Source organism: Lichenostomus cassidix, chromosome 5 (assembly GCF_008360975.1).
Source record: "Lichenostomus cassidix isolate B80296 chromosome 5, HeHo_3.0, whole genome shotgun sequence".
NCBI lineage: Eukaryota > Metazoa > Chordata > Aves > Passeriformes > Meliphagidae > Lichenostomus > Lichenostomus cassidix.
In genome coordinates this window covers 50,362,096-50,388,277 of record NC_139486.1, presented here as the reverse complement: position 1 = coordinate 50,388,277, position 26,182 = coordinate 50,362,096, and the positions used below count along the sequence as shown (strand labels likewise).

The window sequence follows — 26,182 nt, the reverse complement described above, 5'->3', positions numbered from 1 at the left end:
CTTGGGAACCAAGTACAGACTCCTCCAGGATGTTTAGAGTGGGTTTCTTCCAACAGTACGAGCAGAAATGTGTACTCCTTGTGTCCCACACTTTCCCCTGTGACAGACATGGAGCAGTAGAGGGACCACTGCCAACCCGACAGCTCTCCAGCAGTTTTAGGCCATGTACTTGAAAACTGCATTTTTATTTTAGGTTTTGACAAATGGAAAAATCGTGTTTAAAATTCTGACATCAAAACCTGCAATTTCATGCTTCGTCTATACAACAAGCCCTTTAGATGTAAATACACATGAAAGTAAACACCATTTAAAATTTTTCCGCTTAAGTTCAGTACTAAGTGTTTTCTCCTATTAATTATCTAGAGAAAAAAATCCAGGCAAAAATTGCAATAGCTTTTTAAAAATGGACCTACATTCTTTGGACCTACATTCCACAGTCATAGTATTCATTACACACTTGCAGCTTTGTCATCTACATTACACTATTATGTATTTCTTCCTCTTAGGCACACAGAATTTTAACAAATAGCAATATTACATCAAAACATTGAAGGAACTAAACTTCTGCTTAATTTACAAGAGTGACTGATACCAACCTGGAACACATCCTGACAAGGAGCTTGTCTGACCTGTGAAACTAATTTCCTTGGTGCAGAATTCAAAAATGAATTCATGTCAAACAAAAAGCAAAATTATTCCTGAGTAGTATGAAATTTACTATATTCCAGCATTTTTAACAGTTTCTGAAGCTGCTCCAATAAAAGAAAAATATATTTTTAAACTGCACTAGGAAGTAAAGCTGATAAAATATATAAATAACAGATGCATCAAACAAATAAAGTTTGGTGATCTGAGTGAAGATGCACACAAGATAACAAAGTAAGACTTTGTGAATATCGTGAATATTTTCCTGTATAAATTTCTCTCACAACTTAACTTCAAATTGTACATTTCAATAACAGGTTATAAAGATCTAACTAACACCATTTTTACTCATGCCCATATGATCAGAATCTTATCTTAGGAAAGTGAGAAATCTCTCCTCAATTATAAAAGAAAATTCAAAGAAGAAAAACATCAAGACAAGATCTAACTCAAATCTCTGATACTTCTGAGATCAACATGAAGAATCCAACTTCATACATGGATCTGATCACAGAGGGAGCAAATTTGCTTTATCTTAGAAAACTATTAAAAATATTGGGTTATTTATGTGATAATTTATTCCTGGCCTATCCTTGGGATAGAAGATCCTGAACAGGAGAATTTCTGTTACTTTTGCTGTTTACTTCCTACACTGCAGACAAAAAAATAGGGAAGGAATCAGCACAGGAATTCAATACAGGAATTTCTTGTTCACTTGATATGTAATTGAAAACGGGCAATTTTTATGAATGCAGTCTCCAAACTCAACCAGTTTAGTACGAGCATTAATGCCCAAGCTTTCTTTTTTTTGGAAAAAGGTTAAAAAAGTCCACTTGTTTAATGCAAAACCTTGGCTACAATATAAGCTTAGCCAACGAGTTTTCTACAACATTTTTTGAGGCTGCACAGTAACACTCCTGTGGAACAGCTGCACTGACACAATGGGCTGCAGACGTTTTTACTGTCCTAATAATCCACATATTAAAGAGTCCCTAAATACTCATTGATGCGACAGACCATAACAACTCCCTGGGAGCTGTTTCAGTTTATCAGGTCAGTGATCTGCATACTGAGGATTCCCCAGGTACTCATTGACAGGTAGCATCTCATATACACTTGTACTAAAATAATAATTGCTTCAAAGGAACTGTTAAATCCCAGTTGCAAGAACAAATTAATTTAAAACCACTGAGACAGCACTCTGTTTTTCCCACAGATCTGACAGATCTGGACAAATTTACTAGACAAACCAAGACATCTGAGCAGAACAACCATTCTCAAATGTTATGGCTATTTGCACTGTGTTAAAAATACCACCCACCTTGTCTTCAATGAATTACAATCACTGCCTTTCTGTTAGGCAAGGGTGACCTAAAAACTGTCCTTGCCACTGTTAGAAAACAATGAAGTAAAATCCTATTACAGAGTTAATAATCTTAATTGAAGACCTAACTCATTGTTGCCCATGTCCTCACTTTCTTTCCCTGTGTAGTGTTTTCTTCTGTCCTCAACTCTTTACTACAAATCACTGACCCCCTTATTTTTTCCTTTCCCTTTTCTTCCATGCCCGAAGTGTTTAGCCTTGTCAGCCCAGATCCCTTTAATTTCTTACTCTGTAGTTACCTCTTATCAAATTTATGCTCTGCAGATCAGAGGAAAAAGTAGTACAGTCTAGAAACCTTTTCACCTGAAAGAACCTGTGGTGATTTACCTGCTCCCACCCACTGCATCATGCAATGATAAACTCATTCACACTTTAGACAATTTTCTGAGTTTCAGACAAAGCTGAGCATGAAAGTGATCATGTAGGCTACCAGAGAGTGAATGACTCCATGGAAACTGCCTACAGTCAGAACACAGCTCCTCTAAAGGCAGAAATTTAGAAGAACAGGCTGATCCATGAGGTTGAAGTAGAATGCCTTGGAATGCATGCCCAAAATGAACTTCAGCCTGATAATACAATCCTCTGCCATTTGCTACAGGCAGCTGCAAGGAATTCTTCAGGGCTAACTCTGATACCCCTGCCAGCTCCTTACATCATTTGCTCCACAGGGCTCTGAAATCATACACTTCAAGTGTTATTTATAGTCCAATCAAGACACAAATCAACTGCATTGCTTGTTTATGTCACTTGCTTTTTATGAGTCATTTATGTTATGGCTACCAGGACACATAGATCCAGCTGACATTGGCTGTTGTGTGTTTGGGAAAACATTCTTCATGAAAACTGTAGCTCTAAATCAGACAAGACCTCAATCAAATTTACATTAACAGTCAGAGGAGATGAAGTATTCTTGCCCAGAACACAGCAGCTGAAAACTGATAGTCAAACCAAGGAACCAAAACAAGAAATGGAAGCATCAAAAATCCCTGAATGGATCCATGACTAATGTAATACTGGCTCTGATTTAATTAAAGAGATAACATGATAGCTCATAATAATGTAACACTAACACTTAGACACTGGAAACTCAGACTGTGACAGTTCATTTCCCAAAAGTTAAATAGCATCATAAAAATGAAGGAGAATGCAATACTTCTTCCCTTAGAACGTTCCTAATAGGTAACCTTTCTTCTTGGTCTGTATATTTTGTTTCCACTGCCAAGACCTGACTTATTTCTATTCCGTCTTTATCATCTTGATAAATCCAGACATATTGTAAACATTACTGCAAAGATTATTTTTCTAGTCCAGTGCTTTGGTTAGGAGCACCAATGTCGTGCTACCCCTCCATTATCCCATTTTTTTACTGCTGAAGCAAACACAAACCACAAATCTTAATTTTCAAGGTCCTTGCAATTTAACTTCCCTTTCAATATCTTAAACAGCAGTGTACCTACTCTCTACCTATGAAATCTAATCCTTGTTTTCTCTTCTTGGGTTTGGGATGCTTTGCATATAAAAATTCACAAAATGTCTCATTACTCTCTTTCAAAAATTCCTCAAAATTTTCCTCTTCTATCAAAACTTCTTCTCTCATAGAATTTATATGCTGAACTAATCTAAGACTTAGGCTATGTAAATGAAATCCTAACACAGCAAGTCACTGACTTTCATCTCTGCTTAAGAAGAAAAGGACTGGCACTATTAGCCTGCAAAGCTCTCCCAGCCTCATCCTAGTCAAGCTGTAAAACACTTTTCTTGATGCAGCCAAAGGACTGGAGATAGGATAGGCGTGTGTGTAGGTGTATGTGTATCTCTCTTCACAATACAATTAATTTTCTTTGCACAGTCTCACCTGTAGCAGGAAACAGGGTCAAAGACACAATTTGTAGAACTCTAGTCCAGCTTTCTCTCCTGACAGCGACTTTATCTCCCTCTTCTCTTCTCTTTGCAAAAGAAACAGGGGAAAATGCAAGAATTTTCCTCTTCCTGTATGTCTCAGTTGCAGAAGTTTTTGACTGCTGCAGGACTTGACAAAGATGAAGAAGGCAACCATACAAAGGAAAAAGATTGAAGGCTCCTGAGGGGCTGCTGGAAAAAGAGGTAGTCTGAAGAAAATGGCATTTTACAAGAAAGTGAGAAACTGGAAGAGTTAGATCAGGAGCAAACTTTTGTCCAGCTAAGATATAGGATCTAGGTTTTGATGATAGACTTACAAGAGCAAATGAACCTAGTTGATTCAACAAAGCAGCACATCACCCTTCCAACTGATGAGAAGGATCTTCATTGCAAGGGCAAAAGGGGAGTACTTTAACAGTGAGATCTACTCATCATTTGAGCTGTTATATGGAGCCTACCATGGCTGGGGTACCAAAATCCTTCTGCAAGAAAGACAGAACACATGGAGACAGAGATCTGGCAAAAAGATGTTTTTCTTGTGACGTCTATTCAGCCAAGTGGTTCATAGCCCTTTTGCATTTATGGAACACCCCAGTCGAGGTCCAGCAGACTGTGCCATTCAGCAGACCACCACTTCACTGGCAGTGTCCCACCCAGAGGCCAACTGCTCCACATTAAATAGAAACACTATATTCCACGTCTGTGTGCTATCTAGGACTGGCTGAACAACACAGCTTCACAATGCCAATAATTGCTTTTAGAATGCGAGTGTCTGCATACATGAATTGAAACTAGGACAGAGACACACTTACAGGAAGAATCCTTGTCTCTTAGCTGTTTCCTTGACTCCCACTGACAATAGGTTTGTGTTCTCTTGATGCAGTTATATGGAACCAGGGTGCCTAAACATTACAGGACATGGGCACTGTGTAACAGCAGAAAGACAAAATGAACTGAGTAAGTAATGGCGACAGCATTCGTAAGTCATCTGTCTTACATAATCTGCAGCAAGATTTGATGGTACTAAGTAGACCCATCTCTAAAAGAACTGCTAAAGGAGCAGAAGACTGAAGGTGAACAATCCAGAAATAAGAAATGGTTCATAGACTTGTGCTGAAAGGAGGAAAGGCAGGGGGATGAAACACCTGAATCAGTAGTAGTATCAATAAAAGAAGTTGGATTGATATGTTTTTTCTGTTCTGTGTGATTGAAGCCATTTCTTTGAATATTCATGAGGAACAGGTTTCAGTCTGTGCAAAAGCTTTTTTGTGCCTTTGTCTTTTTAGGCTCTGTGAAGAATCAAAGACACCTAAGTATAAGCCTAGAATTTTTAATGTTACGTGGAACTTTCACCAACTGTGTAGCTGAATGAAACAATTCATCAAACAGTAGTTTTCCAAGCAGAGATTGGAGTACTTTTGGCAAATCAACACTATCAAGTCACAAGGACTTTCTGTTGCCAATGAGTTCAGGAAATAGTCAGTGGCAGTGCCCACAGCATTTGAAGCAGCTTGATTTGAAGTTCTGCTTGTCAGCTGAACTTCCATCCCAGAGGACAGAGAATCCTCCTTTGAATCTCCAGGACATAAGACTGACTATTGGGCTTTCTCTTGTTAATGAATTCATATTAATATCCAGCCAAGAGTTTGGTTAGTAATCAAGTGTAGCAGTAAAGAAGCTAAGGCACTAATCCAGATGCTAAAGGCATTCCAATATCTGGTGTCTTTGTCTGAATCACTGAATCATTGAAACTCAGAATCATTGAATGGTTTGGGTAGGAAGGGACCTTTGGAGGTGATCTAGTCCAATCCCCAAGAAGAAGATCTTCCTATCATGGTTTTTAAAACAAATAGGAGGAAAGTGGGGAGTGAAGAGGAATATGGGATGAATGGGAACATCAGTCAAAAAGCAGTGATCACAGCTCAGAGATAAATAGCATTATATAACAAATACACATCAAAACTACTGCCCGTGTGGCCTGATTTAGCACTTTACATCTAGTTATATTTACTCCATTTTAACAGTTTCAAACTGTATAGAAAGTACATCCCAACATTAAAACTTACAGTATGAATGTATTAAGTATTTTCCAATAGCTCTCTCAGTGAAGACAGAAGGTCTTTAGTCAATTAAAAGTCTGAATTGGCACTTTCCAAACATCTGCCATGTCTCAGGAATTGCATTTATCTGCAAGTGTTTGCAAAGTGTTTTTCAAAGGACTGATGCTGTGTAAAGCTTTATCAATGTGGATAGAGAGCATTACATATTCTCTTTTTTACAAAAATTGCTATATTTTGAAGTAGAAGTTTAAAAGTCTCTTTTAGTTTCAATCTCTGAAAGCAATAATTTAATTTCAAGAGGATTTTAAAGTTATGCTTCTGTAATACAAAGGCATTGTAATGAGCTCTTATTATTTCTATAATAACAAGGGTGTTACAAACCACCACACTGTAGATACAGAAACTGATGGAGAAGCCTTCCTTGAATTACAGACCAGATTTACAAATAACTGCACTTTCATCTTAAAATGTAATGTTCAATGGCATTGCACATAACTATATTTGGAGATTCTAAGGTCAGAACTAGCTGGTGATAAGGGCATAACTGGGTGTGAGAAGACAACTGTAATAAATTTAAGTGTACAATTAGATTAACAAAATTGTTTTTAAAAATATGTTGAATATTTTTAACAGCTTGCTGGTTATTTAAAAATGATATGATACTTTTCTTCTCTTTTTAGCTTTTGATGAATTTGCAGACTCCAACAATTCAAATCCCTCTCCCCTAATTTCTTTGGCAGTGCAGTGGTAACAGGATAGAACTCCTCTGCCACCTCTCTTTAATATTGCTTTATAGACAATAAAACTAGTACAGGTATTTAATATGTAATAGCAGGAGCCTGAGAAAGTTCTCATTTTTACAACTGTTCATTCTGATGTGGACAAGAACTATTATATTGAGGAAGGCCATTACGCCAAGTCATAGCCTAAAGCTTTGATGTCACACAGGAAAGAACATACAAGAAAAGTCTCAAATCCAGACTAAGAATTTAAGAAGTTATTTTTTAAGAAGTCATGGTAAATACCAAAGGGAAGAAAAAAAAAGTTCTGGAATCATGTAGAAACCAAAGAGTTACTCCAAAGGACTGGAACATGTCCAGGCAATACGATGCAAACACCTGGCAGTAGTTGGGTGCCCTTGTTGGGCTGCCAGGTCTGAGATGGTGACACTGATTTTTGTCCCCAAAAGAACTGGTTTAAAGCGATCAGCACATACACAGGACACTGTGTTGTGCACACAGAGACACTCAAAGGAAAAAGGATCAGAATGAAAATCAATCACAATAAATAAATGAATAAATATGGAAAGCAGGACATAAATTATGGGTAGATTTAGCGCACTGCTACTGCAACAAGTGAACTGAGCATGGCTGTGTGGCTGAGTTATTCTTTCCTGCCTTCCGAGCAGCTGGTTACTAAGATTAATGATTTATATATTCAAAAGGGTGTTGATTCTTGTGGACTTGTTGGCTGGAAATGCTGCAGAAAGCATGATACCCATCTTACTTACCTTCCTCCTCACAACTGAAATAGATACAGCTACAACATTCAGCTATCAAGCACTTCAAAAAGATTACTAATTCAGCTTGAACTTAATCTGCTGAATGAAAATGCTCTAAAAAATGCATTTCAGTTTTAAGTAGAAAAGGATGACTTGTGTCAGAAAGAAAATTAGGCTGATAGTGATGCCTTTATGAGTGTGCCACTGACACTCCCCTTTTCAGTAACAAGGATGGACTGCACTTATTTGGAAGGACAATTTGACTGGGGATCTTTGTGCTTCTGTGAAAATACAAAAATAACAGCAAAACCATGCTGTTACACAAAACAGTGAGAAAACAAAACATATCCCAGAGTGCAATTCTTCCATTTTCTAACTGCATTATCACAGTGTCATAGAGTATCTCGAGTTAGAAGGGATCCATATATCCAGTGTATCTTTTAATATATTGAAGTGTATTCTTTCAATATATTGAAAATATAGCAGAAAACTACAGAGGAATTATCTATCTAGAAACAGAACTTTATTACTCTAATTATTCAGAAATGTTGCATTTGAAAAATTAATTATATCTGATGAAGCACTAGTGACACACATCACTAATGAAAAGCAACACTCTTGATGACATAGGCTGTTACTTAAGATATTATGCTAAAAGCGAACTCATACAAAAAGTACAATACTTGGCAAAAAGGAATCCTAGAAAGCTTTTTACTCTGAAAACAACTTCAGTAATCTCACCCAGAAATAAAAGGTCTGTTTTGTCAGATCAGATTTGTAAAGACACCTTTTTAAACCAGCAACTACACACAATATGAATAAATTTGCAATTTGGAAAAGAATGAAAAGATTGCTTATATGACAGATGATTTTGCTTTTTCATGCTTTCTCAGGTTCTGTGTTATCCAAATGCTCCAAGCAGATGAAGGCTTTGCTAATGGTCAACAGAGTAACAGGTACTTTGCCTGATGTTTGACCAGCACTACTAGTCTACAAATTCTAACAAAAAATAATTTCTGTTTCAAATCCCTCTTGAATGTTTATGTCCTGTACATCCAATATTGCTCTGGTTCATCTCAAAGGAAGAGTTTTAATGAAGCAAAGATCACAAAACACTTCACAAAACCGAAATGTTTTGGTTAGGAGAAAGCAGCAGCCACGCATCTGCAAACAAGGAAGTCTAGGAAAAAAAAATATTCTCTGCCTATACATGCTTTGCTAAAAGTCTCCTGACACAAATAAAAAGATCCTCCCCAACATATGGAGGAGTTGCTATGCCCTTCCGGGGATGGTCTGTAGCTATGTTCACCTCAGGCACGCCAAGGAGAGGTGAATTGTCAAATGCAATTTCAATCATTGGGTGGTTTGGTTGAGGCAGATTAGTTGTACGCAATCAGGATAGATAGTTTATCCCAGCCCCAAACTGCCGCTTGGGAAATCTTGCACGCAAACGAACAGAAACTCAGTCATTATTAGTGTCAAGAAGGTACACAGAGGCAAAATTTGGTTGGCAGCCAGGCAAGATGAATCAAGGCGAAAAAGTGACCAATTGCATGTTCAAAATGGAAATTGATAGGCATGTTGTAGTTTGGAAGGATTTTAAACACCAGAAAAAGTCATACATTATTAATTATTCTGAGATAAATATTTAAAAAGTCTTGCTCTATGGAGAAATACAATTTTTAAGTCAATGTAAATTACATGTATAGTGTCCTAATTTTAAGCTTCTTTATCCCAGAAGCTTCACTATGACAGTTCAGAGCATTTCTTATTATATAACTTTTAATACTCCCATTCAGTAAGAATATTGCAAATTAAAAATGAACCACCAAGTAAGCATTTTAAAAACCAATTAAAGGCATCTTAGTTTTGTTGAATTATTGGTAAGCAAAACAACCACTTGCACCCCTCACAGTGGAGTATAATGCTCATATTTATCACCTTTACCTTTTCAAAGGTACCTAAATATTTAATGAACTAAACAGCAGAATCCACCTGTGTGAGCAATCACAATCCTTGGTTCTCTAAATAAATAGCAAAAAATTGCTAAAAGAGAATGTCCTCAAGTTTCATTGCCTGAAGTGATACGCTCTGACAAATCTAACAGCTCTTTCTGTGTCATTCCTAATGCACTTGTCACTCAGTATTATCCATCCTCATTAATGACAATGGGAAAGTTTATCTTGGGAACACGTTTTAAATCATCCACTCTTTACAATAGGACCATGAAATCTCTTACAAAACATGAGGCGGGAACTACTCTGACAACAAAACCCCTTCCCGGCAGCTTTACTCTTAATTCCTGTTCAAGGAATAATGTGTTTATCGTACAACCATACGGAACAATATATTAGATGAAACTTGAAACAAGAATAGCTGTTTTGATTTTTCAAGATAGAAAGTAATTTTACAATATTTTTTTATGTTGGGAACAGTAAATCTTTTAGGAATATAATTTTGTATGAAACCATACTTCCTCTTAAAAAAAAAAAAGTTATAAAACTCTCATAAAATGGTTTGAATACAGTAATGTCACATAAACAGTGATTCTTCTCACAATGAAAATGATCGCTAAGGGACTATTTCTGGCTTTGTACAAACTCCGCTTTAATTATAGATATTTTTACCAGAAGTCTAGATTGTATGTATAAAAATACACCAGTTATATGTAATTTTCACTAATAAACATTCTGTTTTGATTATGAGTTCTGAAAACTGATAACCCGCTAGGCCAGCGCCATGCACTTGCAACAGACAAACTGAAACTATTGACTTCACTTGGGATGTTCTCATGCAAAAACTACAACTTTCACTGCTTCTCTTTCCATCATCTCACTGGAAACACCACCACCAACCTTCCATAAAAGCAGCAGTTTACATAATTTACTTTCAAACACATCTGACCACAATAAATGCTGATTTTTTGGGTCAATTTGTAAAGCAACAATGTAATTTCAGGATGAAAACTCGAGAAACAAAAATAACAAAAATCAAAGAAGCTGCAAGAAAGTCTTCCAGTTATTTCTATTTGTGTGAGCACAGACAACTACACTGAATGTGCAGGATAATACTATCCTAAAGGATGCAACTACACACCATGGGGTGGATGAACAAAAACAGAGAAGCAGAAGTAGAAAAGGCCATGGTACAAACAGAATTTTAGTTCAGACAGAGGAAAAAGTGCTTCTTATATGAGATTATAAGTAATCCACTACCAAAATCCTTTCATTGTAACTTTTCTACCTTAGAGCCTTACTCTACTAACACAGTAAAAATTCTCCTTTGTAGGTTCAGGGGAGTTTCAGTAACCTGGATCTAATTTTCAAAGTTAAAATGCCCTTTTCAGACAAGTAAAAAACCAACACAAATGCACTTTCACCTCAAAACTGTCTTTTCCATAATGTAACTGTGGCCTTGAAAGTTCCTAAAGTAGCCCATGTCTTTTTAGGACAGACAGAAGGCAAAAAAGCCTGTTCTTCTTCCCTCATTTCCACAGGTTTTCAAAAACTTTGACATAATAAGCCTGAAATTTTCAGACTATTTCTGAAGATTTTAACAGGCGTAGTGACTTGTCTTCTTATTCTCCAAAAACTCAGTCTATTAATAAAAAAAATAGAAATAATGTGGCTTCCCATTTAACTGACAAAAAATTAAATACCTCACTAGTAATTTCTTATCAAAATGTAAAGGAAATCTAAAAAGAACAAAACTTAGGCAGGACACTAATAAAATAAATATACTTTCATGCACAGATAATTAAAAGTAGCTGCTTTAATGATACTAATTAAAAAAAATTAACATACTATATTTAAAGATTATATTAATTTAAAAAATGCCTCAAACAAAATATGAATTCCATTTAATTATACAGCTCTTCAAAGAATTAGGAATCTCCTTTTAGTTACTGAAATATCTGAACACATTCAATATTTATGCTGTCTTTCTCTCCATCCATTTTTAAACAGAATTAAAGGAGTAGCTAAAACTCTGCCAATAAAATGACAGGAAGGCTATTTTTAGTCTAGATGATGTAGACCAAGCATAAACAGCCCATGGCTATGCTACTATTGAGGATCAGATCTAAATACTAGTACTAGATTTCCTTCTTATTAGTTTGTTTTTTTTTTTTTTAACAGCAACAAGAATTACAAATTACATACTAGTTTGTATCTCCTAATAAATACCCATCCTAGAAGGACAGCCACTTTCCCCTTCATTATGGCAAAAAAAGAGCTGATGTAACTCCTTCCACACTACTCTCTGGTAGAAAAAGGTTTGTGAGAGTACATTTGAGGCAGCACAGGGAACCTGTAATCTGCTCAGAATTACAAAGCCTTAACACCAAAAGGTGAGAAGTGTTGATTAGCAAGTTTATGGTGCTGCTTTCAGGGACTTTAGATTGCAGACCTGAGATATTTCTATCTCCAGAGATGACAGTGTTTATTGATTAAGCAACACATTACTAAGTCCCTAATAAATCAATGAGAGAAGAGATGAAACCAATGGATAACTGCACATAATAGAGAGCTGGAAAGAAAATGCTGCTCAGTTGCAACATTTGGCACCTCCAGTGGCCACGGATGTGTCTATTCTCTACATCACATACTGTGTATCAAGATGGGTACTAGCTGGGGCTACATCTACAGGCAGACTTGCCTTGGTCAGCTCTTGCTCATCCACTTGTGTGTTGGAGTTCTCATGGGGCTCACACAAAGCCTGTCTTTCCCAGAGCAAAGATCACTAAAGATCTTAAAACTTTAAATATTGAGCAATCAGTATTTTGTAGCAAGCATTGTTTTGGATCCAAGGTGAAGTGGATTTCTCCTGTGCAGCAGTGCTCACATCCTCCCACTTATAAGTGGCAAACTGGTTGGGGTTTTTTTGTGTTTTCTGCTTTTACTTTTCAACAAGACTCAAGCTACTCAAAGATTACTGGTTTAATATGAGAGAAAAAGTAAGTCCATTTAGAACTGTTTTGTAAACATGAACTTAATGAACATCAGAGTGCATTCTTGAGTAATTTTTGCTACAGCAGACTTCAAACAGGACAAAAGTATATGAAGAGCCCATAGACTGCATTTTCGTAAGCTAAAAACACAGGTTTTTCAAATCTTAAATACCTGAAATGAGGCATTTAAAGCAAACTATTTTTAGCAAGTGCTACCAGCTGTTTCCTTCAAGTCAAACAGACTATAATTGGTATAAGTTGGAAGCCAAATTCACTTTATGTATTTATGGATTTATGGACATCAATAAAAATCTTTAATTATTGTACACTGTACAATTATTGCTTACTTTCATCAGAAGAAAGGAGGGAGCAGAACTATTACTTGGTAATGGAATTCATTCTGAAGGGGGCTAATATGGTGTCAATATTAATCTGGTCAGAAGCACAACTTTAACTTCAATAAATAATGTTTTCCTTCTAGGAGACAGTCTCACTTGGTATTTCAAAAGCTATTGGTTTTCAACATGCAGTGAGAAACTTTAAATTACAGATGATACAGAATCTTTTGAAAACCCTATGAACTACAACCATGAAAAATCAAATTAAAAAAAAATCAAACCCATGCAACTAAAACAACAGTGAGAAAGAGAGCAATAAAGATGGCATGACCAAAACCTAACTTTACTTACACCTTGGGCACTGAAGTCTTCACCCATTTCGCTTATGATAATCTAATTTTTGCACAAATCTCTTGGCCAGGATTATAAAAATAAAATGTACTCTGAAATTTAGTAACAAATAATACCCCATAACTTGGCCAAAGCAAAAAACAGCATTTGCACAATGGATGTAGAACACTTTTTCTTCAACTACAGTACTTTGCATTGTATGTATATTTTTCTCCTCCTGTCTCCTTTTGGCACTTTCATTAAGTCTTTCACATTAATACTAGCTTGCTCTCAATAAAGATAATTTAAAAGCCCAAGTTCCTATATGTTAACAGTTCAATAAAGGGTAATATTTTTTGTGAAACAGTAAAATGAATAGATCAGAAAAATAGTATGGAACCAATTTCTGTATAGGTGAAAAATTTAAAGAAACTGTAAATTTGTGGTTTCCTTATAGATTTATGTACATACAAAACCATTAATATTTTCAAAAGACTGGAAATGTTAACCCTTAATCTTAAATGTGCAAAGTTACAATAAAACACATGGAATTTCTTTGATTAAGTATGTTATTAGTCATGGCAAACGTTTGGCAGCATTGGTTGTTCCCCTATAAAATGCCATTTTAACCCTTTCCAAGTATTAGATGGAGCTATTTCCAGTTTCCCAGTTCAGAGAGTACTTTGAATCACTTCCTACCCAAAGATCAATAATTAAAACCATAACAAACAGTATTGAGACAAGAAGCTCCAGATGGATGTGCATCTTCCACACAGAGATGTAAAATCCTCCTACTCTCAGTCCTTTCACTAAGAGCCCTGAACTTCAGTGCATGTCAATAAGGTTCAGGATGGGAAAATGTGACTTCCTCTCACCTTTCATTTTTATTTTCCTGCATTTACAGAGATATAGAAAACCAGAGATCTCTTTTACTGTGTAACAGCCTGATTGAATTCGTTGTTCTTTGTGAAATGAGAACATTATACAACTATATTAATTTTGTTAAACCTTGTGATATTTTAAAGAGCATGTAATGGAAATGGCACTCAGTTCCTGCTGAGAACTATGCAAATATGGGACTTCACTCTTTTTGCTTCCTAAAGACTCACCATCAATATCTTGAATACTGCTTCTGTGAAAAATATAATTCTTGTAGACAAAGAGTTTTTTAATCTTTACCAACCAACATTTATACAAAAGATGGCCTTAGTGTGCCTGTCTTCTAATAGTCAGAAAGTGGGAATATGTCAACTACTTTACTTGTCTGGCCAATAGAGGAAAAGTTGACCCATTTATTTACAGACTGAAGAGGCCAAACCCTTTCATGCTGCAACACTGACCCTTAGCACAGATGCTGAGAATGAGCAGCCCATTACAATATGCACAAGTGACCTTTCATTGCATTAATGACTTTGTGGTGCATGTTCTTCCACTGCAACAACACATGGCATACATATTTCTGAACACTGTAATTATTTGTTTAAATAAAAATATAGATGTTTACTGACAAGAAACTGCTCATGTTTGTATTGTAACCCTTGTAACTGTATTACAAGGGTTAAAGTTTTGAAAAATTGAATGGGGCTCTCACATTACACTGTTACAGAACCCACAAAACAAAATTAATTATTAAATAAATTTCAGGATATTACAAATCTTCATATGAAATCTAAAATCAATATCTTCCTATATTTGCCTCCAGACAAATAATTTATAATTTCATTTACATTATTCACTATTATACAATAAGAAGGTGGCATTTGCAAATTAAATTCTTCCACATGTGCACAAGATATGAGTTCTGAAATTCCATGTACTGTATAAAATTGATCACTTGATTTCAGTTCTGTGTACCATTAGGATTCAGAGGGTTTTTCTTTTCAAATGGGAGCACTCCAAGTATTGTTTCACTCAAGTTATTATAATTTAAAAATACTCTCCCAAAACTTTAGCTAAACTGTACTGTCACAATTTTAAACATGTATATTTATTCAAAATTGTTTGAAAGAATGTAATACATTTTTGACAGGCAGTCTTTTGCAATATTGAAATCAAATCCTTGATTTCATCAAACCCTTCATATTCTGTGCCTTATTCCTGGAAGGCTCATGCCAAAATGATTTAGTTTGATTTTCTTTAACAATGGTAGGTTGGCTTGACAGCATCTGACAAAACAATTCAGTGAAGTACACCATACCAGGTAAAGAGAACCTGAACTGGCTACTAGATGAAATAATGCAAAATGGAGCTTGCTATTATGACAGAATTAGTTTTTCAGGAGAATATTTTTTGCAGTGTTGGTTGTTTTAGATTAAGAAAATGTTATGGTATTATAGTTATTGTCTTTTGAACTATTTTTAAATTACCCAGTGCTAATGTCTTTATTAATATCACAGGAAAAATGGACAGGAAAAATCAATGCATAGGTAGTTTTACTGGTATAAATTTCAGCTGAATTTTATTTCAATGTTTTACCTGTCTCTGTTGGAAAGTTTAGTTTTATATGCAGAGTTCCCTGCATTGGAGTCCCCCAGCTTAAGTGGAACACCCAGTACTAGAGTTTGCCAGGTATCATGCATCTGCTCAAGGCAGGCTGAGGAGAAAGAGATTTTCCATGCAAGCCCCAAGGGTAGTTGTGTTCTCAAATACATGGGGATGAGAAAATGGAAGAAATACACTTTCTGTAACACTTCAGAAAAGTTCTGTCATGTCTCTGAACCAGGAATACCTGTGAAGTTTCATCCATTCTCCAGGCCCTGGATACCCAGGCAGTCACAAGTGCTGGCTTAGCAAAGGAAGATTCCATTTTGAAGATTGTAAGGCACTAACAGAGGGTCAAGTGTAACAGCACCAGTGCACAATCTTAAAATACAGAGTTGTTTCTTCTATATATGAAGGTATGTAGATCATTGCAACACATATCTTGTAGCATACATTAGCTTATTTTCCTTATTTTACTGAACTATCACTTTACCTAAATTTGTAACATACCAGTGTTTTGTCTTTTATCAGCTCTCAGGCTCACTGATTCTTTTTGTTAACTCTGGTCAAAACCAGTTCATTAATTCAAATGCATTTATTTACAAATTTACTCAATGTTAGAAACATCTAAGGAATATAATCAGGATTAGGGTCAGCCATTAATGAAGACTGCCTCAAATTCTCCTTGGAGAAGCTAAAAGAAGTGATGTTATTACTGCCACTTTCTTATTCTCACTGATAGAGAGGTTGGTATGGCACTGATGCATACCTTAAATATATACTGATGCCATATGTGCTGGTGACAGGGTTGACTTGCTCCTCCAGAAGAAACAGCCTAAGCCACTGTGCCTATACCTGTTCCTGATGAATAATTACTTAGGAAATGTTTGCAGGAGCACAGTTCTGGCACTCAGTGACGTTGCCATCCCCTGAGCCCCTTAGGACCAAACCTGTGCTATGAGGATACCACATTGAAGCACTGCAGACATCAGCTCTGACTTGGTCTTACCTATCTGTTTTGGTAAATAATCTCTAAGAGTGGCCACTTGCACCTGCCTTTTGCAAATCAGAAGCTTAGCACAGTGTAGTCTGTCTCAGATAAACAATGAAATGAGCGAGACCGAAAAGAAGGCCAAAAAAAAGGCAGAAATACAGAGATTTCAGATGAAGGCTACCTAAGCTGTATTTCCTGTCTTAAATGGCCAAAATCACAGTATTAAAGAGTTTTAAGTCACTGAAATACCAATGTTGGACACATAACAGACAACGAATTTCTGGAGTAGCAATTATTTCTTATTTTGTCAATCATTAATTTTATTACTGTCTTTTACTGCTAGATAAAGACAGGATATCATTTGAATGCCTTTGGAACCCTATGTTTATTTCTAATTCTATATAGACTCAGTTGCTGGTTTTTGTGGTTATGTTTCCTTCCAAAGACATGCCCTTTAGTCTGGCAATTACCATGGGGAAAATGCAGTCTAGAGTGCTCCACAGTACCACATTGCATCTGCCTGGCACTGAGATAGCAGACACAGGACTCCTCTAATTTCTTCTCCTGTTAGGAAACACCTCTCAGAAAAGGAAGTCCTGAACTTGTACATTAAGCTCAGGAAACTTGTTTTGCTGTGTGGCAATTCTTTATATTGTATATGACACTTGGCTTCAAACTGAACTGGCTTCTAAAGGTTTTTATTGTGGGCTGCACAGGTGTTACCAGCCATTAGAAAGAAAATATTGGCTGGCTGTGACTTGTGTATTGATAGAAAAATGTATTTGCACAACAACTATTTATTAGACGAACTATAATATAAAAACTTGTAGGAAAAAGCTTAATCTCTATATTTCTAATAATTGACTGTTACTTGAAGACTTAAAAATTAGGCAAAACTAGGGAATTAATAAAAACACCCTCATAAACTTTCCTATTTGCAAGCATTTATCTGAATTTATCAGGAGTTTTAACATTAAACAGATAATTTCAGAGGTTTGTGTTGTCCAGACAATAACAAAGGGAGTTAATCAAATATGAATCTTCTCCAACTGTCTTGTCAAACCAGGTAATGATGTCCTGCCAGCCAAACTCAGAGGGAACATGTGAAACAAATACAAAAGTAAACAGGCCCTAAGCTGCCCAAGGGAAAGTCAGCAAGATGGCAATTTCAATCATTTGGAATAATACTAAAGCAGCCTTAGGCTTTTCTCAGAATGGAAACATGTCACTGTTACTGCAATATTTGAACAAATCAGACTGCAAAAGAAAGGAACACTTATGTAATCACAGCCATGGAACAGTGGTTTACTCGATGGTGAGGTGGAGAATAATTAAGGGAAAATGCCCTTTTGGCGAGTAATTATAAATGTACCTAAATAAGAAAGATAAACAATGTTTCCATGGAAATTTGGAGCAGTGAAAAAAACACATTTAAGCACAGATTCCTTTCGTCTTGACACAGGAGACTTTAGAACAACAAACATAAAGTTCTGTCAAATAAAACCATGAACACAATGTTCCCACAAAATTTATCCAATGTTGATAAAAGTTACATTCAGAGCTACAAAGAAAGCAAAATGCACTTCAACAACAATTCTGCTGAAAAGTCGCATTAAGATGAACGGGTTGTCATATCATTTAACTGAGAAATCAAAAAATATTTCAAATATTTGGGGAACTTACCTAATCAGTAAACTTTCAGTATGTGTCTAGTCATGTAGCCATCTTTTAGTCAATCATCAGAAAATCAAAGGCAAATTGGCATGACTCAACCCAAACTTTAATACCGCATGATTGTGTCGTGTAAGCTTGTTTTGTGCGAGGGCTGCTGTGGTTTTAGCAGAGAGATTAACGACCGGACCTAAGCTGGCCTCCAAACCTTGCCCTGCTGATGCCTCAAGCCCTTTGAAGTCTGACCATCATACCTGGCAAAACAACAGTGGGAACTAGGCTGGTGTCAGATCTAATCAAGTTTCCTGCCTCAGCATAGCTAACTATGGGGTACACTAATTGGCCCAATTGCGGATTATACCTTTTGCTACAGATTCAAGACAATAATTTAGTCAAATGATGGTTTTTATCTCCTTCTAATTAAGATTCCAAAGTGGGAAGAAATAGGATTAGACAGGCTAACTTCAAAATTGTGTCCTTTAAAGTGGTATGCACATAAGATAGATCTCTGATAATACTGCATCTAATAGTATGTTGCTAGTAACTAATGTGTGAAGATTTGGGAAAGCTGGATATAGCTACTGCACCTTTTAGGATAAACACGTAGGTTTTCCTGGAAAGATTCTGCTTCATAATTTATAAATAGACAATGAGCACTCATAAATATTCATTAAAAAACCATTTTCATCCTGAATTTAAAAAAAGAAAATTTCTTTAGAAAACATCAGTCAACCTTATTTTGATGAAGAAGACACAAGGAAAACTGAAACAGTTAAATGATTCCACAGGCTATAAAGAGGCGGAGTTCCTCCCCCAAAACTGCAATCTAATAAAATAGATTTGACATTCACGGTTTTTCACTTATGAGGGCCAAACTATAAAGAGTTATTTAAGTGGTGAGCAATCCAGAGATGAAATCCATGTCCCATGCTCTTATTTTAAACGGTAAAAAATGAGTGGTCTAGTGATGAAGACCCTTTTTGAAGAAATTTTGCTGTAAGTCACAGGTTCTACGTTTCTAACTTTTCCTACGTAATTTGATTTTGAAGTGGCATTTCAAGTAGGGATCAATATTTTTACCCTAATTTGTGTACGTAAATATGCAGAATCTTTCAAAAACTGTGAGGTACTCATATATATTTTTATTTCACATTTAAATTATATCCTGAAGAAGTCCTAGACTTAGTGGTACTTCGTATAAAGTATACTGTTGCTTGCAATGCACACTGTTGTGCTGCTTTATGCTTCTGCCCCCAGAACCAGCACTGACTGACTGCTGACGCATCACATTCTAACTGTAGAAACTAGAAACCCATTTTAGAAGACTGTATTCACATCCTTTCTTAATTCAGTTTTCCCTTGCTCCTATTTTCCTATTGCCCTTATTGCTCTAGTCAGCCTATCTGTAGTCTGCTTTCCCTAACAGTATGAGGAAGAAAAACATATGTATTATAGATTAGTGAAACGTGTACAGGAAGATCACAGTAGGACAGTGATCTAACATGTTCAAAAAGGGATAGTTTGTGTCAGTTCAGCTTACAGAAAGCATATCTCTAACAAAACCTGAAGTTATTCAAAAGGGGCTGCAGCTGAGCAATGAAGGAAGAAGTTATTCAAGTGGGTCACCTACGCATGTCTAGGGCAACAGGTTGTTTCTAGAGTTCCACTGCACTCCTGTTTCCAATGCCCCATGGCTAATTCAATTCTTTTTACAGAGCCTCCTGCTAAGGGTTTTCCTTCCTTCCAAATTACATTACAAATTAGAATCTCAAATTTGTGTGACAGAAAAAATCGTATTCTGAGTCAGGATTCGCAGCGATGAGAAACCCCCCAAATATTCTAATTCATAGCTACAATAAATGAGATTTTACTATGCATTGAAACAAGGGTGCACGCTTCTCTGAACTTCTGAAAACAGTGGGAACACTTGTATTTTAAAACCAAACAGACTATCAAGGGTTTTGTTTCTACTGTACTGCTCAAAAGCAGCAGCTAAAATGCTTAATACCTCACAATGCCTGGTTTCACTAACTGCCTTCTCTGGAAAGTGACAAACATTATAAAGGAATTGTCTTTGGGGAAAAAAGCCCTCCTTCACGTATTTGCCTTTAAGTGGCTTCTGAAGAGGATACTTCTAGTTGAGAAACTTCTAGCACTCATGCAGAGATGACCTGCATGAAGAACTGGCTGCCTGATTAACTATTAACTACTCTCAATAGGATTAGATAATTAAAGACATTGATGACCATTAATTAGGAGGAGGGCACCTTAATTTGTCACTTGATAGGGCCCTTTCAATGATTTATAGGTTAGGGCTACTTGCAATTGTGAAGGGGAGGGGGCAGTGAAGAGAGAGAACCCTTAAGTTACCTTATCAAGTGGCCAGCTAAAAAGGGCAGAGGGTCAAATAAGGGCCAAAGTGGTCACTTAAGGGTGAAGTCCCAAACACCAAAGCAGTGCCAAGCCACATTGACCACCATTTGGTGATGGAGTAAAAAATATGCTAATTTATTGGTGGCAATTCTCTCTTTTTATGGTTTCAAGCAGTTAAGACAAGTGGCCTGCTTAAGAGCTTTTCATTTGAAAAGAGATTAAACAAAATGGTTTGTCAGGGATGCTTGGCTGTTTTATGTCTTTGTTAAAAAAAAAAAAAATTTGCCCAGACTGTACCGATGACTATCACATCACCCTGAAAGCCATCTTCCATCTCTAAGCATTACTTGGTTAATAAATACATCAGCTCTAATTGCTTAATAGTGCTATGTTCATTTGCTCTTTAGCAAGATTAAAATGAAATACATCTTTTGTATTACTGCTTTCTATCAGGACTGTCTGCATAAAGGTCACAGAAAAAAGTTTAAATTTAGTAGGAAATTTACTTAAGGACATTAGTGTAAATGATACTGTGTTTAAAATGACATAAAAGAGCGAAAGGTGATTTCAGTAATGCAAAGAAAATGGTTTCTGAATACTGATAAGGACACTTATCCCCCATACCACACACAATTTTAGGCAACATTATACATTAAAATCCCTCTACTGGGGTAATAACATGTAGCTACTTTCCCACCCACTAACACAAGTAAGAGCAAGTCATTAACATTTAATTAAATATGCTCCTGACATCCTTAGAAACATGTCATGCTTTGTTATTGAAGGTTGTGGCCTACTTTCTACGTACATTTTAAACCAAAATAAAGTATTTATAACAGACCGATTTAGTGCAGCAAATGAGACATTTTTAATTAGAAGGCATATTACAGTATTTTATAAAACCGGTCAGAGCAGCGAAACCAGAATGAAATGAATTTACAACATCTGATGCATATTTTATGTATTTCACAAAACGAAACATAAGAGATGGGATTAGCTCCACCTTTTGGGTTCTAAATAGTGAAACAATGTTTCTCTTACCTCGATGGTGAACTGCTTCCTTTTTAGTCTAAAAGCAAGGTCCTTCGTGTCTGACACATCACAGATCAAGCTATTAAGCCGAGGAATCTGATGTACATGAACCAAACCTTGTGGAAAGAAGGAGTAAAGGAGGGGGAAAAAATTAGGAAAATGCTGTCATCCAGATGCATAAATTAGAGTCTTACAGCAGAATTCTGTATATTTACACACACTCATCCTCCCCTTTTTAAACTGGAGCTTACTACCAGGAGCAATGAAGCAAACGGTGCGATTATGCTCAAGTAATCAAGCAGAATAAGATAAACAGAAATCCTTGTGCGAGGAAAACTAATTGCACTTTGGTACAGAAGTACAGATGTAAAGAGCGATCTTAATACTTGTCAAAACTACAGCCGGTTTGTGTGTGATTTTCTCTTGTATTTACAGTAAGCAAATATGGCTATCACCTTGCATGCTGCCCACGGCACCACTGAGTGATCTTTATTTTATTAAATGCACCAGTAAGCAGCCAGCAAAACAAGGCTTATGGGTTACTGATAACCACTGAAGCTCTAATGAGAACTCCTTCGTTTTGTGCCCTGAAAATGACTTGAAAAAGTTGCTGGAAAATCCCGATTTAGAGCATGCTTTTTAATAAATTTTAACCCCTGTGCCACCCCAGAAGAAATACGTTTTCTTCCTGCAGGAGGCTTCCATCGCTGTTCAGATGTTTTTAACAGTACTAGGTGCACTGCAAGCTCTGCATTCTGTCAGCTGCAACTCAAGCTGATTTTATCTGACAAGGACGCTGGATGGTTTTTGTGCAGCCTAATATAGTCTCTGAACAACCTAAGGGTGATTTTCTACATCTCAAAACCAGGAAAATTCTACAGGGCTTCTCAATTACTGGCCTATATTTGCTATTCATAAAGCCAGCGTCTAAATGGAAATACTGAGCATTTAGAAAAGGTATCTGACTTCAAAACGGCAGCTGTGAGAAAATCCCCAAACATTAAACCTCCTATTTAAAATAAGGCCAGTATTTTTTCAGGCGTTTTTTTTTTAAGGAAGTTTCCTAAAATTGAAATACTTAAAAAAGCATAATTTTTATGGGCACTAATTACAAAAATACTCAATAATATTAGAAAAGCATTTTTGTGGTTTAAAACCTTCTATCCCTGCTTCCCATCCAGTGAATGAGAAGAATTATTTGTTAGGTTTTTGAGTACAAAATCTAATTATTATATATAGGAATGGCAGCATAACACAGGATTCCTTATTTACAGTATCCTAGAAATTTTATTTAGGAATCGTCTACATAATTCTTTTGTTATTTTGTGGCTTTTCAAACATTTAAATTTGCAGGCAGCTTTATAAAATTATTAAGGAGAACTCATTACATACTGCAATAATGTAATCAAACTTCTCCTGTGTAATGTCAAAATCTTTCATCGTCTGCAGTAAATAAAATATGTTAAAATATGTTCTTAAGCAAAAAGAATCCACAAAGTTAAAACCGTTAGAAATACCTCTTTTCAGACTGTCAAATTAAGGTTGTGTAAATCTCAAAAGCTATGTATATTGGCACATAATTTTTATTAAAGAGCTCCAGAAATTACTTAGCATAACTTTTTACAGGAAACCACAAAATAACTGCTAAAAAACACATTGTCTTAAAGGATCTCTTCAGTACTGAGAAAAGGAGTATTAAATTGACAGAATTATGTTAGCATAAACAAAGGCCATATCACGGTTTTACAGTTGGAAAAATAATTAGGCAAATTATTCCAGCTTTTGTTCACGGTTTCTTTTTCATTCACCTTTTTTCAGATCATGAAATATGCACTACTTTCACAGTCAGAAAGACTTTTCTCTGATTTATTAATTACAGCTTGCATACACACAGTGGTGTCTCAACACCATCTTTGCTTTTTTTCTATATACCCTATACATTCTGCTATGGCAAACACTGCCACTGTCATATGTTTAGTGCAGGTTTCGGATAAGCAGTTTACTTTCAGCTAAAGGTTTCCATGGAACTACAGTAGTATCACAATAATAAGAGCTGTAATTTATGCACACTCTGAGCACTGCTCCAGATTAGCTAAAACTGTTATTCACTGCTTTGGCTGTGCATAACTTCCAATATAGTTTTTAAAATTTAAATAGTTCTGCTGCAACAGCCAGCAAAAATCTTTGGGAAACAATATGCAAGATTAAACACCATTACACATTTTGAAGATAAAACACTTGAAAGGCTATATGACTTTTCACAAAAATCTGTTTCATATTTTATATGCGATATACACCCACATTCATTTCTTTAAATGCACAAGTGCTGTAATGTATAGCTGAAAAAACGGAACATTATTTTTAGATAAAGTTTATCTAGCACATAATTTAGCAGTTTATTCACCTTACTGTAATATATGTTTTCCCGTGTTCTCAATTTAAAACTTGGCAGATCAAAAGTATTGATTTCATGACAAGTTCAGCTCGCTGGTCAGATGATTGCCAAGCCTCCCCTGCATGTGAATTCCCCAAAGCCTGCCTGTTGAGATGTACATCTGATTGAGCCATGCCTCAGTAATACGGCTTGACAACACGCAAGGAGTTGCCATGTTTCCTTTGCAGCCTTAATGCACTTTGCTGAAAATTTCCCTAACTCAAGACTGGTTAGGCAAGGGGAAACATTTAAGAGGTATATTCCAAAATGAAATCAAACGCTCCTTTATAGTAGATACCCAATTGGAGGGTGAGCTGCTAAGTGCCCTAGAAACACTCAGGGCAGACTTTTTGCATTGCTAAAGATGGAACTTACCGTGGTAATCCTTGTACAATGGATTGGTTTCTCTCTCAGAGCCAATAAATGATTCAAGACCAACTACCATATCTGACAAGTTTGTTACACGTTCCATAATTGCTTTATTCTGTAAGACATGGAAACAAAGTACACATCCTATGTGATGAAAAAGGTAATTAATGTTCATAGAGTAAGCCTTGGTCTTCTCAATGACAAACTGTGAGGGAAAATAGGTCATCAATACTTAGAAATTATGGTAGAAGGCTTTTTTTCTTAAAAAAAAAGACTTGAAATATCTGTCTACAGAAAATATACATTTGACATGGAGAAACCATAAAAAGCCTAACTTGGCACTAAATTAGTATTTCCCTAAATCATCATAACAAGCATTTGCTCACATCACCAATATTTACAAACCATGTATTAATCTTCTCTCTCATTGATTTCTACTATGAGTCTGATGCCCAGATTTTGTTTGTGTTCTGAAAACCTTGATTTTTAATACACTGAGGCGTATAATGTCTAATATTTTGACCAAGCAGAACCCACACAATTACTCATTTTGGTTATCAGTTGAACATGGAAAACTCAAGTAATTTCTTAGCATTTATCCCTCTAAAAGTTTCTCTTTATACAACATATGAATCTAAAGCTTCAAGCAGAATTACCATTTCTCAATATATTTGTGATTTTTAAGTGATGCTGCATGTCTTGTGTTATAATGTACCATTATATGCATTAAATAAGCTGCTTTCCACATGGTTTTCTTTACTTAATTGTATATAGCAGAAAGAGACATTCAAAGGTCACAACAGAGATCTTCAGAGGTAAGTCAGAAAAAATGTTCTTAAATGCTTTGATGATGTCCATATTTAATGAAAAAAAAAAAAAGAAATGCATCTGTGGTAAAAAGCAAAATATTTAAGATAAGAAATAGTTATCTTAAAGGTGCCTGGACAGCTGGTATAATACTCTTGTTCTTGGTGATTGTAGGTGCTACATTCATCAAATCTTCAGGGGTATCAAGGCTAATCACCTCAAAATACCCATTCCAATGATAAGGAATTAGCTCTGTATCTCCAGGTTATAGTTTTATATTTTTTATTAATTTTAAAGTATCTTGTACATTTTGCACTCCTTTCATAAACTATATGACTGGTGCTTATTCTGAAAGGTCAATTTAAATACTGGTAAACTATTTAATAATAACAATTTATCAATTAGGAGCAGAGAGACAAAAGCATAGTCTATGCATTCTAAAATGCACAGATTGTGTTAGAATAGTCTATGCATTGTACTGACATCCATGTTTATTAAAATGGAGATCAATATCCCAACCGCTTTCATGAACCCACATTTCAATAACCACAGCAGACATGAAAAGTGAAGATTTCCTGCTCCTGTCAAAGAACAAACTGAATTCTGTTTTGTGACCACTACATGAAGTTGTGGCCTGTCCTGCACAGCCCAATCTGCTCAGGTTACCAGGCCTAAATGCACTGATCCCATGGTACCTTTCCACCCCCTCCCTTCCCCACCTTACGGGCCAGATGGCATCAAATCCTGGGGAGGGGTCTCTTTTCAAAGCTGCTACTTGTGCACAGGCCAAGAGCATCCATCCCCATGGAATCAGGGAACTTCCATTATACCTACAAAGTCTAATGCTGGATAATGATCAAGTAGTGTTATACTAGAGAATTTCCCGTCTGAGGAGTAACATAAGTGATCTGAGGTA

General features: G+C 36.1%; 1 protein-coding gene across 1 annotated transcript in view; it reads right to left on the bottom strand.

The window, feature by feature from the left end:
* The window catches only part of ELP4 (elongator acetyltransferase complex subunit 4), a 133,180-nt gene that overhangs the window by 51,554 nt on the left and 55,444 nt on the right, over positions 1 to 26,182 (bottom strand). Inside the window, exons 8-9 of the mRNA XM_085062997.1 lie at positions 24,466 to 24,574; positions 21,666 to 21,772 (exon numbers count right to left, since the gene is read on the bottom strand). Coding sequence (XP_084919123.1) covers positions 21,666 to 21,772; positions 24,466 to 24,574 — 216 coding nt within the window. The remainder of the gene's footprint in view (positions 1 to 21,665; positions 21,773 to 24,465; positions 24,575 to 26,182) is intronic.